The sequence below is a fragment of the Gymnoscopelus braueri genome (assembly GCF_963280865.1).
Source record: "Gymnoscopelus braueri genome assembly, chromosome: 5".
Taxonomy (NCBI): Eukaryota; Metazoa; Chordata; class Actinopteri; order Myctophiformes; family Myctophidae; genus Gymnoscopelus; species Gymnoscopelus braueri.
In genome coordinates this window covers 5,065,464-5,079,179 of record NC_137606.1, presented here as the reverse complement: position 1 = coordinate 5,079,179, position 13,716 = coordinate 5,065,464, and the positions used below count along the sequence as shown (strand labels likewise).

General features: G+C 46.7%; 1 protein-coding gene across 1 annotated transcript; it reads right to left on the bottom strand.

Moving 5' to 3' along the window:
* Positions 1-10,274: 10,274 nt before the first annotated feature.
* On the bottom strand, positions 10,275-11,552 carry LOC308085221 (trace amine-associated receptor 13c-like; the record flags this gene model as incomplete). Its single annotated transcript, XM_080428302.1, has 2 exons — positions 10,275-11,082; positions 11,377-11,552. The coding sequence occupies 2 exons, from the start codon at positions 11,550-11,552 to the stop codon at positions 10,275-10,277; spliced, it is 984 nt and encodes a 327-aa protein (XP_080284428.1).
* Between the last annotated feature and the right edge of the window lie 2,164 nt (positions 11,553-13,716).

Genomic DNA, 13,716 nt, shown 5'->3' with positions numbered 1-13,716 from the left:
GGGTATCACCGGATGTCCCTCCCGGATCTGGAAGGGCATAAAGGTTCTTGCACGACGTGGCTACTTCCTCTTCAGTTTCTCCACCTCGCAGATGAACAGTGCTTACACAGCTATATTAAACAATTCAAGCAAATCTTTGAGAAATAATTCAACTCTAGCCAAGAATCGCCCACGGGCTTCTCCTCTTAGACTGCTTCTAAGCAAGCTCCCGCGGCTAAAATCAATGTTTTCCTTCGCTCATGGGTGAGTTAGCCTTGACTAGCTACGTTAGTTGCTAGGCTAGCGTAGCCTCCAGTACAGGCTATTGTTGTTTAGCTTAACGGCTAGCTAGCCTCGCTAACAACAACACTGGGTTAGCAGTGTTGTTTAGCTTAGCGCCTAGCTAGCCTCGCTAAAGCAACACCGGCTTTTAGCCTTCTGACCATGAGCAGCAAGCGACCCGTCTCCACGCTTGGTGGCCCTCTACCACCGCGACGGTGTAGCGTCCCGGACTACAAGGCCCTGATCTCCGGCGACGACCCCCGCCCCATCTGCATCTCCTACCGCGGGGTAGCGCATTTTCAACACACTGGATTACCCCGACGGCCCAAACCACTGCGTCGCATGCTCTCGCTATTCTGAGAGGTTTCTCAGATCCCGCTAAGAAGTGGTTAGAGCCTTCTCAGGGAGTATCGGCGATTTTCATGTCGTCGCCGGCCAACCCGGCCTTTCTCCCGAGACACACCGTGGAGACGTGGGGACCTACGATGCTAGCGGTGCTAGTGGTGCTAGCGGTTCTCGCTGTGTACCGCTGCAGCACTCCCGGCCCCCATCTTCGGCCTCAGCAGCTACGAGTGGCAGTACCCACCGCTCGCAGCGACTCGATGAGGCCCCACCGCTGCTAGGCTAACATAGCCCCAGTCCAGGCGGTTGTTGTTAGCTTAGCTTCTAGCTAGCCTCGCTAAAGCAACACCGGCTTGTTAGCAGTGCTGTTTAGCTTAGCGTCTAGCTAGCCTCGCTAAAACAACAGCGGCTTGTTAGCCTTCTCACCATGAGTAGCAAGTGACCCCGTTCGGTGGCCCTCTAAGGGCCGCAACCCCATCGCCCTGACCCCCAAGCCGGCGTTCACCAACCCGAAGGACAAGGCCACCTCCATGATAGAAGGGGGCCACGCTGCTCCAGGGCTCCCTCAGCGTCCTACTGGGGGAGATCTCGCCCAGGCTGGGGGAGTTCTCACCCAGACTGGGGGAGTTCTCGCCCAGACTGGGGGAGCAGGCAGATGAGGTGGAGAGGTTGGTGCAGCTCATCATCCAACTGAACTGCCACGCCAAACAATGGACGGGAAGGGCGATGGATGTTTGTGCCGGGCTGGAGAGAGCGAGGTGGCTCGACCTCGCAAAACTCTCACACGATGCCAGCCAAGAGGCCAAGAAGCACCTGTTGGGCCTCAAGCTGGTGCATGGGAACCTCTCCCAGGGCGCCGCAGAGTCCAGGAAGGCCGGGCGACTCCACGGAAGCGGGAGGCAGCCTCGGGCGTTTTCGAGCCCACGCTTCCTCCCAGCTTCAGGCCCCGCACCGACAGGTCTACCGTCAGAGGGCGCTCCTCCTCTGGCCAGACCAGGGCTGACCGCCCCCGCACCTCTTCAGCCCCGGCAGCCTCCAGGGAGAGGCTCCAGGATGAAGGGTGCAGCCGCAAACAGGCCACGCGTCCGTGACAGGCTCAAAAGGTGAGCCGACAGGCCCCAGCCGGTGCCAAAATGGCAGGACTGAAGGCCCATCGTTGTTTCAAGCGTCTGGCCACTGTACCACATTTTCAGAGGTGGATGCGGTCTCTCAGAGTCCCACCCACCCGGGGCTCTCGGAAGGTCTTGGTGTCCCCACAGTGCGTGGACACACTCAGACCGTGGTCAGACGCAGCCTTTCTGTCCAAAGGGGTCAGAATGGGCGCTGTGGTCTCACGGAGGGTCATTACCACAGACGCCAGCCTCACGGGGTGGGGAGCCGTCCACGAGGACCGCTCGGCTAGGGGGTTGTGGGGTCCCAGTCTACAGACGGCCCACATCAACTACCTGGAGCTGAGGGTGGTTTTTCTGTCGGTCAGACATTTCGAGGCTTATATTCGGGGCTGTCATGTCATGATCAGGACTGACTCAACACAACGACCATGTACTATGTCAACAAGCAGGGAGGCCTGGCCTCTCCGGTGTTGGACAAGCTGGCGTGCGATCTGACGCGTTGGTGCGACTCGCGCCTTGCGTCGATTGGAGCCTTACATGTACCGGGTCTACTGAACAACTGAGCGGATCTGTTGTCCAGGGGCAGGTTCTGGTACCCGGATTGGTCTCTCCATCCGGCGGTGGCGAGCCAGATCCGGACCAGGTTTGCCCGACTGCAGGTCGATTTGTTCTCGGTTCTTTTCGGTGAAGGGGACTTCCCCACTGGGCTTGGACGCCCGAGCGCACTGCTGGCCGAACAAATTGCTTTACGCGTTCCCGCCACTGGAGCCAATCCTCCCAACGTTGGAGAGGGTCAGACTCTATGGACTGTAAATGTTACTGGTGGCACCGGCGTGGGGCGCATGGAGGTCGGGGATATCTCCTCTCCTCTACGACGAGCCCTGGCCCCTCCCCCCAATCAGGGACCTGCTGCGGCAGGCAGGGAACGAGATCTTCCACCCCCGCCCTCAGGACCTAGATCTGTGGGTTTGGCCCGTCAGAGGTCGACTTTGAGTTTGTGTGGTCTGCCCCCCGATGTGGTGGCCACCATCCAGGGTGCCAGGGCCAGCTCCACGAGAGCGGCGTACGACTCGAAATGGAACATTTTCGAGTCTTGGTGCTTGGAGCAGTCCCCGTCGGTGGTGGCTTTCCAGGCTCCGTGCGCATTATCCTCATTTTCCTGCAGGACAGGCTAAATGGGGCTTTTGACTTTTTCGACAGTTAAAGTGTAGCTGGGTGCCATTTCCGCTTGTCACTAGGGTTTCGATGGCAAGACGGTTAGCAAGCATCCTCTGGTGCCTAGTTTCATGGGCGGCGCGAAGCGGGCTTGGCCGGGTACCAGACCTTTGTTCCCGGCCTGGGACCTGGCAGTGCTGCTGGACGCACTCTACCGCCCTCCGTTTAAGCCTTTTGAGTCTGCGGATCTGAAGGTCATCAGTCTCAAAACGATCCTCCTGGTGGCCCTGTCGACGGCTAAAGGGGTCAGTGATATGCACGCCCTCTCGGTGAGCTCGGAATGTATGAGGTTCTCCGGCAACAGGAGGAGGGTTTCTGCTTAAACCAAACCTGCCGTTCGTACCTAAGAACCTGGTAGTGGCCCATGCCCCGGTCAAACTGGTGGCTTTCCATCCACCTCCTTTCGACTCGGCAGAGGATGAACGATTGCATTGTCTCTGTCCTGTGAGGGCCTTGAGAAACTGTGGCAGAGAAACTGTGTTGGAGGAAGTAGCCACGTCGCGCGAGAACCTTTATGCCCTTCCAGATGCGGGAGGGACATCCGGTGCGCGCGACATACCCTCTCGACCAATTGCGGTCGCGGGAGTGTACGTGTGTAGCTTGTACGTTTATAGCTCTGTGCATCGCCAGGGGGCGCTGTATCCCAGTGAGTGTCTCACTCCAGAAGTAAAAGAACCAGGGTTAAATACGTAACCTCTAGTTTTCAAATAATTGTAGTGGAGTAAAAAGTACAATATTTGCCTCTGAGATCAGAATCAGCTTTATTGTCACATCACAGGCATACAGTTGTAAAAAGATTATGGGTGAAATGTATTTGTGTGCATAGCTCACAATGTGTTGTGAGCTTGTAGATCTGCTGTTTTCACTACTTTTGTGTGACACTTGTATGGCGAAGTGGGGCATGGGAGCAACGATATGGGTTTGACTGTGGATCTACAGATATACTAGGATTTGTCCGGGCACAGATATTTATTACGGGGCCAGGCTCAGGCACTGAGCTGGGCTCAGTTTTGATATACATTTCGTAAAAAGCATACGCTTTTTAGGAAACTCGGCCATATAGTAGATGGTCATGAAAAAAAACTATCAAGAAATTAATCTCACAAATTTTCGTCAAAGGGTGGCTTTTTTGCACTCAATTGAAAGTGCCAACTTTGAACAGGTACAACTCATGACCTTTTTGACCTACAGCCATGAAACTTTAATACACACATGCGTCTCCTCATGCCTGACAACTTTTACACTTTTGACCTCTGACCTTTCGATCTCCCACCATTTTGAATTATATGAAAAACATTCATTGGTTCATAAAATCTTCACTTATGGAAAATCCGCCACTAACGTTTTGTCGGCAAAGGTCCTAAGTTCATGTGTAAAAAGTAACGTGCAGATTACTCAAAAATCCCAGGTGGAGATTTTAACTATTGCAGTTTTATGAAAATTATTCATCTGCCCCTAACACACACATGCAGACTCACATTTGTTTGAAACTTTGCAGTCATGTAGAGGGTTATTCCAAATATCACTGAAACCAATCTTACTCCAATTGTTGTTGTAAGTTACACGGTACAAATAGTACATATCACTTTGTTTTTTTGGCTTGTTTTCATAGACCTGGTTGCTTATTTCTCTCTCACAACCTGGCGTGGAATGTGCAGTCACGTGATGGGGTTCAACCTCGTTGTGAGCTTGTAGATAGATATCATTTATTGTCCTTGCGGAAATTCATTTTGTACCAAGCTTCCATCAGGATACAAAAAAATCACAAAACATAACATAAATACACACACAATACATAGACAGATCAAACAATACATTGACAAATACTAGAAAAGGCTACCAACAGGAGTCCTATACTTGTAGGGACAAATTATCTTGAAGCCATAGCCTGCAACATTGGCACTGTGTACCTGCTATTTTCACAATATTTATCTGTGGAACCGAGTCAAACAAAATGGGGTACCTAGTTCAAATATGATTATTTTTGGGGGTCACAGCCTGAAAAGGTTGAGAACCACTGCACAGATTATCGAATGAGGTCTATTTGGTTGCAAATGTTAGAGACATCTCACTGTGTGAGAGAGACAGACAGACAGACAGATAGACAGACAGACAGACAGACAGACAGACAGACAGACAGACAGACAGACAGACAGACAGACAGACAGAGAGGAAGAAGAAGAGAGGGCTAGCTTGTAGATCTGCTATTTTCACAATATTTATCTGTGGAACCGAGTCAAACAAAATGGGGTCCCCAGTTCAAATATGATTATTTTGGGGGGTCACAGCCTGAAAAGGTTGAGAACCACAGCATAGATTATCGAAAGAGGTCTATTTGGTTGCAAATGTTAGAGACATCTCATTGTGAGAGAGAGAGACAGACAGACAGACAGACAGACGAGAGGAAGAAGAAGAGAGGGCTAGCTTGTTGATCTGCTATTTTCACAATATTTATATGTGGAACCAGTCAAACTCTGGTTCAGCAGAGTTCGTTCCTTCCTGCTCGGCAGGAAGGCCCAGGTCTTCCTGCTGATCTGTGGTAAAAAAGAGGTTGACACAAAAAAAGCACAAATTATTACCATTCGGTTTCTGGGCCCAGAGGAGCTCCCATAATGCATGTGCGCTAATTAGGGATATCAACAAATATGTGGTAACAAGGTGACGTCGTTATATAACACGGTTTCGGAACTAAGGCCATTTAAAAAAATAAATAAATTGAATTTAAGTCATGCCGAATGGACATTTGACCCTGCCCGGATGCTGTTAGACCCCTTTTCTGTTCCAACGGACGGTCTCTGGAGCGAAAACTCTGCATAATCTGATAGAGCATTGAAACATGATTAACTGACCGCTGTTTGGTGATCATAGCACCTAAAGAACTTTCAAAATAAGCTCTAAAGATGTGTTGTCCATATCGACACCCCTGTCCTTTTGGCACTAGGCACCCCCTGTCTTTTTGGCAATGAATGTCCTTTTCAACAGTGTCTTTTTAGCATTGACCCTTGTAATGCCAACTGGACTGTTCTTTTGGGATGACTACTTGTCTACTTAGCATTGGAAAACTATAGATTACTGATAGTAACCTCGGTACTCCTGTCTATTTGGCAATGAATGTCCTTTACAACACTGTCTTTTTAGCATTGACTCTTGTAATACCAAATGGACTGCCCTTTTGGGATGAAGACTTGTCTTGAAAGCTAGACTGTGGAAGAAGCGAATAGCTCAATGCTTTAGCTGCAGTCTGGTAACCGAGAGGTAATGGGTTCAAACCCTGCTCAGCTCTTTAATATGCAGCTTTTATTTACAGACTAATTTCCAGAAAAACAACTGAACAGCAACAAGAAAGCTGTATTTGTCAGCCAAAAGCAGTTAGCTCAATGCTTGAGCATCCGATCAATAACTGTGAGATGCTGTCACACACGCGGGTTGCCCGTCAAAACACGACATCAGGGAGCCATAGGTCTCACAGGGCCTCTTTAGCACTGCGGTCATCCTGGTCCTGCGCTTTTTTCCCGACGCCATGCTCTTAGCGCCGGCCTCTGGAGCTTTGACTAAAGCCTGCGTGGGAAGTGGGAGTATGGCTCTGGGCCTATCCACTGTTGACAATGGTGACTCGGGAGAGGGCTTTGCCAACCACGAGTCCCCCGTCAAGCTAGCCTTGGTGGTTAGTAGGCCGCAACACGTGTGGTCGGGGTTAGCTTACGAGCTAACCCTGATCTTTTTAGTGTTTGCCTGGCCTAGCAGCTATAGCTAGAGTGACTCGCTATCGTATGTGCTAACGAGCGCTATTAGGCTAAGCTGGAGTTATCAAGCTAACGGTTAGTGACGAAGAGAACTAGAAATAACGACGATTGGTGCAAAGTTATTCCTACGGAAGAGCCGTATTTCCTCGCAGAAAAATAAATATCTGAAAGATAACCTGGATTCTGTCAGCAATACCTCGCGGTCGCAGAAGTTTGATCCTGGCCTTTAATGAAACGGTAGTTAAGCTAACAATCCAGCGGTGAAAAAAATTAGGAAGATGTTTTCTGCACTCGTTTCACGAGAAGAGACGAAAGGAATGAGGGACTGATCGCCCCCTGGTTATATAGGGTGGAGGGCGGGGCCTCCGCTCCAAGGGAACGAATCAGAACCAGCCAGGGGGTCACTTGTCTGGACGTGTATCAAGATAATGCTTCTGTGTTCGCGCGCTAGAGGGCACTCTCCCATAGCGAGACCTGGAGCAAAGTATTAAAATATAACATTAATTGATTAATCAGTTTTCTGATCTTGAGGCCTTCATTATTCTCCTGCTCCTTAATTGACTAACACATACAGCCATGACTGTGGGGAGCCTGTATTAATTACATTATGATCATTGAATTAATGAGAAACCTCATTAGCTCCCTGTGTAATGATATATTAGACATGTTTAGATGTTCCCACAGAGACCTTTAAAATAAATAGGGAATAGATTGAACAACGCACGCACGCACGTACACACGTGTTTTTAGAAATAGTTCATCTTTAACTCAAGGGGGTTGCAACGTACGTCTTAAGTTGATGATGTAATCTGTCCATGTGTGGTCCAGCCCTGCATGTGCTAACCAAAAAACAACGTAATACTTCCTCAGGTTAATATGAGCATCAAAAAATATTTTAAATACGTTTTTATTAGCACATGCATTCCACACATTCCATAGGGCTGGACCACACATGGACAAAATACGTTATCAACTTGCGATGGGCGTTGTCCCCCTTGAGTAGCCTAAAAGAAGAACTATTTCTAAAATATTGATGGTGTTTTTAATTTGTAATTATAGTTATAGAGGGCAATAATAAGGTATTGAGGCATAAAAGGCTTAATAGCCAGCGATGCTTTTCAAATATATCATTATCAATATCAGTGGTCACTGGTCACTTTAGGAGGCTTGTGCTTCAATTCCAAAAGTACTTGAGCTTAACTTCTACAGAAGAGAATCAGCTCATTGACATATCCACAGACTCTGTCAAGAGGCACATGAAACACAACCCCTTGTGATGTTCTGGATGGGTTTTACCTTTTGCAACTCCGTATCTCACGTGTGTGTGCTTTTTCCACACTGGCATACTAGAAGAATAAGTAGCCTGCAGTTCCCTTTAGCCACACCCGGACGAAGACACGGGTGTGTGGAAACCTGTCGGCGTCCCTATGACGGTTTTATTTGATTTTAATCAAATACACGCCCTGACATATTAAAGGTATTTTAACATATTTGTCGGGAAGGTTGTCTGGAGTTCTTTCATCTAGGCCTCGGGCTATAGGCTGGAGCTAGAAAACGACATGAACTCTGTCCCTGTCCACTACTATAGACAAGAATATACAGACTTTGTGCAACTCAATAAATAAACATCTTAGCCAATATGCCCACCCAATATGTGTTCCCTCATTCACAATAACCCAATCTCCTATTCAGTCACAATCTCCAGGCTTATAGCCTGAGCCCTTGGCTCCTTTACCTCTGTAGAGCCTCATTGCTTTCGGGCAGAAACCTTGTATCTCCATATTTCAACTTTGTATGTATTTTCGTGAATTAATGCCCTACTTCGTCGTACTACAGTGTCCCACAAAAGCAGCAAAAATTGCAGATCTACAGGCTAAGTATAATTTTTTGCTATTAAAAGAAAAGGAAAAAATAAGTGAAAGTTAAAGTGGTTAAATGTGTCTGTGGGTTGTATAAATACTTACCCAATGAAAAGTAGGCATCCACTGAGCATATAAACAACATAGAAAATAAATAAAACACATAATTCTCTTCTTGGGCACTTGACTTTTATTTCCATATTCATCCATTATGTAATCGTGTCACATGCACATACACATACACACACATGAAACAGAAATCACATCACACATTTAACAAATCATCAGACCTAGTAAAGAAATGCTCAAAGAGGAGTCAAAGACAGAGACAAAACTCTAGCTTATACAGCGAAGGGATTACCAGAGCAAGTTTCAGTTACCTCAGCATGGTACAATCACTGATATACAAATATCTTCTTAAAGAAAACCCCAGTCTCTTAGGAGTATTCAAGACTCCTTATTCTAATGATAATAGTAATGCTACATTATAGCAAAATAAAATATACAGTAATAAAAGAGGACATTTTAAAAGTTATAATACAGGTAAGGTAATACTATGAGTAATGCTACTGCATTACTCATAGTATTACCTTACCTGTACAATATTGTACCTGTCCTGGGATAGAGGATATACAGAATATACAATTTAGAATCATAAAGCTGATCATAATTATAGTCACGTATTGGCTGGAATGAAAAGTTGTTAAGGTAGGTTATAATTCCAGGTCTTTCCCACTTGATTATTTAGGGTAAAATGCAGTACACTTTGATGGCGAAGCAAGTTGAAAACCTACAATATGTTACAGTATCTTACAGTAGATCATTTTTGACAATCCCATGACGGACTGTACTTTATGCACCTTTTTCCACAAATATAAAACAATGCAGAAATGAATACCCATAGCTCACAACTATAAAGTCATTTGTTTGTAATATACCATTAAAAAAAATGCATGAGATGTGTACAGATCGTTGGCATACACATTTAGTTAAAATAATTATATTATATGGGCACTGAACGTAAATCTATCAACTATGAGTGGACATAGACACAGAGTATGTGTGTGAAATGTCAAAAAAGTAAAACGATATATAACCTTGGTTGCTATATTTCCTATTTAACCACAACCCCAGTGTCCGTATTCAGCAGCAGCAGAGTTTGGGAGACATGGGCCTCATTGGCAATCAGAAAATCTGCATCCAAGCTTAAGGGCCCGGTCACACACGCTTCAGACGTGTCGAGCCAACACTTGCATCTTGCATGATGAGGCGTCAGACATGCCCGTTTCCCATGTTGTCTTGCAGGGCTGAGGGCAGTGTCGGTTTTCCGGTGTGTATAGTTCGTTTGACTCATGTGGAGTGTTGAGTGTTGGCTCACTGAAAGAAAACTAAAAACAAGATTTGGTAAGAGAGAGAGAGAGAGAGAGAGAGAGAGAGAGAGAGAGAGAGAGAGAGAGAGAGAGAGAGAGAGAGAGAGAGAGAGGATTGAATCATCATAGCTTCTTCACTGTGAAATAACTTCATTGATTGGAATTAACATATTGAAACAATATCATACTTATCAAGTGAGTGTACAATTTCCTATTTAACCACAGCCCCAGTGTCCGTATTCTGGGCAGGTCAAAATAGGCGTGAACAGACAAACATTTGTCTAAAATGGGTTGTTTTCACTATTTGAAATACAGCAAAATATTGTTTTTTAAATGGGTACAGATATTGTATCATTTCGACCTCTCCATCGTTTAACTCGACAGTATGTTGATCTCACAGGAACCAGGCTTCAGTATCTGAAGTGTAACAATGAGTTTAATAGCTTTTCTAAACCAGGGGTAGAAAAAGGCATAGATGAGAGGATTCACACAGGAGTTAAGATACATCACCCAAAGGAAAACAGGCACAGCAAACGCAGAGTCATTATCCCCGCCTGCAAAAAGGGGAAAGTAAAACGCACCGAAGAATAATAGAAATACAACTATGACCGTACCGAGAGTCCTTGCTGCTTTTAGCTCTGATCTGTTTGCGGTACCGAACCGAGCGACTCTAAATGAGTGAGACTTCATGGCCCGTGCCTGAGACACAGCCACCACAAACACTCTACCATACAGAACTATGATGACAGTCACTGGACAGATGAAAGTTATAACAACATCGATAACTCCTACAACAGTGAAAGCAACCATATTACACTCTCCATAACATGAGTTGCCTGAACGAATCCTTTGTGATTTCATTATCACAACGTTGTAGGAAACAGAGCAGACCCAGCAGAGACAGACAGTGATTTTAACTCTTCTTTTAGTGATTTTGTTGGTGTACTGCAAAGGTTCACAAATAGCCACGTAACGGTCGACCGCTATGAGCACCATGGTTCCTACTGAGGAGGAAATAAGTATAAGGAGAAATAAGGTAAACTGATCACACATGAAGTCACCAAGAAACCAGCAGGCGGTTATGACGCGGATTTCTTCAACTGGCATCACCACAAGGCCTATGAGGAAGTCTGAGACAGCCAGGGAGAGGAGGAGAAGGTTGGTTGGGGTGTGGAGCTGCCTGTAAAAGGATAAGAATATTTTTCATATTGTTAATTAACCACTTAAACCATATAGTTGACTGGAGTCCCACAGGGCTTGATCCTATTTTTCCCTTCACACCAAATCTCTTAAAAATAACCAATCTACAAGCTTGTATATCGGTTATTTATTTGCAGAATAGTCACCCCAGAATAAGTAAATAAATAAATACGGTCTGTGTGGTTAACATACAATAAAGCAGAGGTACATTAAAGCATTTGTGCCACCAAAGTCAAAAGCATAACATGGGCTTTGCTGAGAATGATTACCCCACCTGAAGTGTGAGATGGAGATGATGACCAGTAGGTTGAGTTTCACGGTGAGCAGAGAGAGGGTTTGCATCAGAACGAACAAGGAGACTTCCTCATAGTAGGGACGTTCCAGCCTCCTGCAGGAGGTGTTGAGGAGTTGTGGAAAGCAGAACGCGTCTCCTTCCAGAATCTCCATCATCAGAGAGACGAGGAGGAGAGAAGCTGCCGAGGTCTGGACAGCTCTCTGGCTAAAGGTCTCTGACACAGCTTTTTATCGCCCATATGTTTTCTTTCTCCTTCGCCCTCATTCTCTGGAGTCTCTCTTCTTCCCCAGCGTCCCTCTCTCTATTTCATCACTCACCAACCCCTCCTCCTCCTGTCCTCACTCCTCACTTGCTAATACTTGATATGAACTGAGATTTTCTTTTCCTTTTTTTTCCACATAACCACTTAAACCCTATTGACCCCAGCGGTCTATCCTTAACTCATTTTATCCCTCTACAACAAATCTCTTCACCAAAATAGCAGATCTACAAGCTACAAGCTACATCTTGCATATTGCATGCTGAGGCGTCAGACATGCCCGTTTCCCATGTTGTTTTGCAGGGCTGAGGGCAGTGCTGGTTTTCCGGTGTGTATAGTTCGTTTGACTCATGTGGAGTGTTGAGTGTGAGCTCACTGAAAGAAAACTAAAAACAAGCTTTGGTCAACAAGAGAGAGTGAGAGTGAAAGTGAGAGAGAGATAGAGAGAGAATTGCGTGGCCTGTGGTGTCCTGTATGGTTCTGTGTAAGGTTATTTAAATCAACGAGGACATGCAGGTTTATGGCTTCTTCACTGTGAAATAACTTGTGTCTGTTATTAAGCCTTTAAGGTTCTTTGTCGTTTTGAGTCGTGAGGCACTCACTATGGGAAACAGCGCCATCTGGCGATGCAACAGAATCAGAATCAGAATCAGAATCAGGTTTATTGTCACATCACAGGTTTACAAGGTAAAAAAGTGGGTGAAATTCGTTTTTGTACATCGTTCCCATCGCAACATTAGTTTTCATAGAAAGAAGAGGGGGGGGGGGGAGAAGAAGAGGGGTGGGGGGCAAGTGGGAAGGAGATCAAAACAAGAGAACAACAGAAGGCCAGACAAGTTATCTACATATTTACAAAGTACCTGAGATAATAAAAAACTAAGGTGCCTGAGCATAGCAGCAATGTATGTATACTGTGCATGATATACTTATACTGTGCATTGATATACTTATGGACGTTAAGGTGCTTAGAGAAAAAAAAGAGCACAATAAAAAAAGACAAAAAAGTCAGTGCGTTATACATGGGATTAAGGTGCAAAAGGTCAGTGCGTGTCCACCTAGGGTGGACTGACCCTAGTATAATCCGCAATTAGCTCCATGAGGGAGTGCAACAAAAAGTCATTTGTACCTGGTGTAGTCCACAGGTGTGTTCAGGAAGAGCCAGAAAAGTCTGCGACCAGCTGGACAGTACCGCCTGTTGTCAGGCTGCCGAACAAGGCTTATGCCTCATTCAGCATTCTGACAGCAGCCGGATTAAAACTGCACCAGTACCTGGTGGTGGAACTCTTGATACTGCGGTAGAGCCCCTTGCCCGGTCGCGGTCGTTGTAGGGGTTTGAACAGTTTGTGACTTGGGTGGTGCTTGTCCTTGATGATGCGCTTGGCTTTGACCACGCAGCGCTTTTTGTACAGTTCCTGGAGCGCTGGGAGCTCGCCTCCCATTATTCGCTCTGCCGATCGCACTACTCGCTGTAGGCTGATCTTTTCTCGGGCAGTGCAGTTCCCGTACCAGGCCGTGACACAGCCTGTTAGGATGCCTTCAACAGAACTGTTGTAATACAGCCTGAGGATGCGATGTCCTACTCCGAGCTTCTTCAGGCGGCGGAGCCAGTACAGTCGCTGCTGAGCCTTTTTCCTCACGTGTGTGGTGTGCGTCTCCCATTTGAGGTCCTCCTCGATGTGTACTCCGAGGAACTTGAACTCGCTGACCCTTTCCACTGCAGCACCGTCGATGAGGATGGGCGCATGGTCTCTCCGCGGCCTCCTGAAGTCCACGATCAGTTCTTTGGTCTTGTCGACGTTAAGAGCGAGGTTGTTCTCCCGGCACCAGAGTGCCAGTGAGTTGATCTCCTCTCTATAGTCAGACTCGTCGTTGTTGACGATTCGGCCTATCACTGTCGTGTCGTCCGTGTACTTTATGATGGTGTTGGAGACATGTGTGGCTATGCAGTCATACGTGTACAGGGAGTAGAGGAGAGGGCTCAGCACGCATCCCTGGGGTGCTCCGGTGTTGAGGGTCAGGGGGTCGGATGTGATGCTGCCCATTCTCACCACCTGATGTCG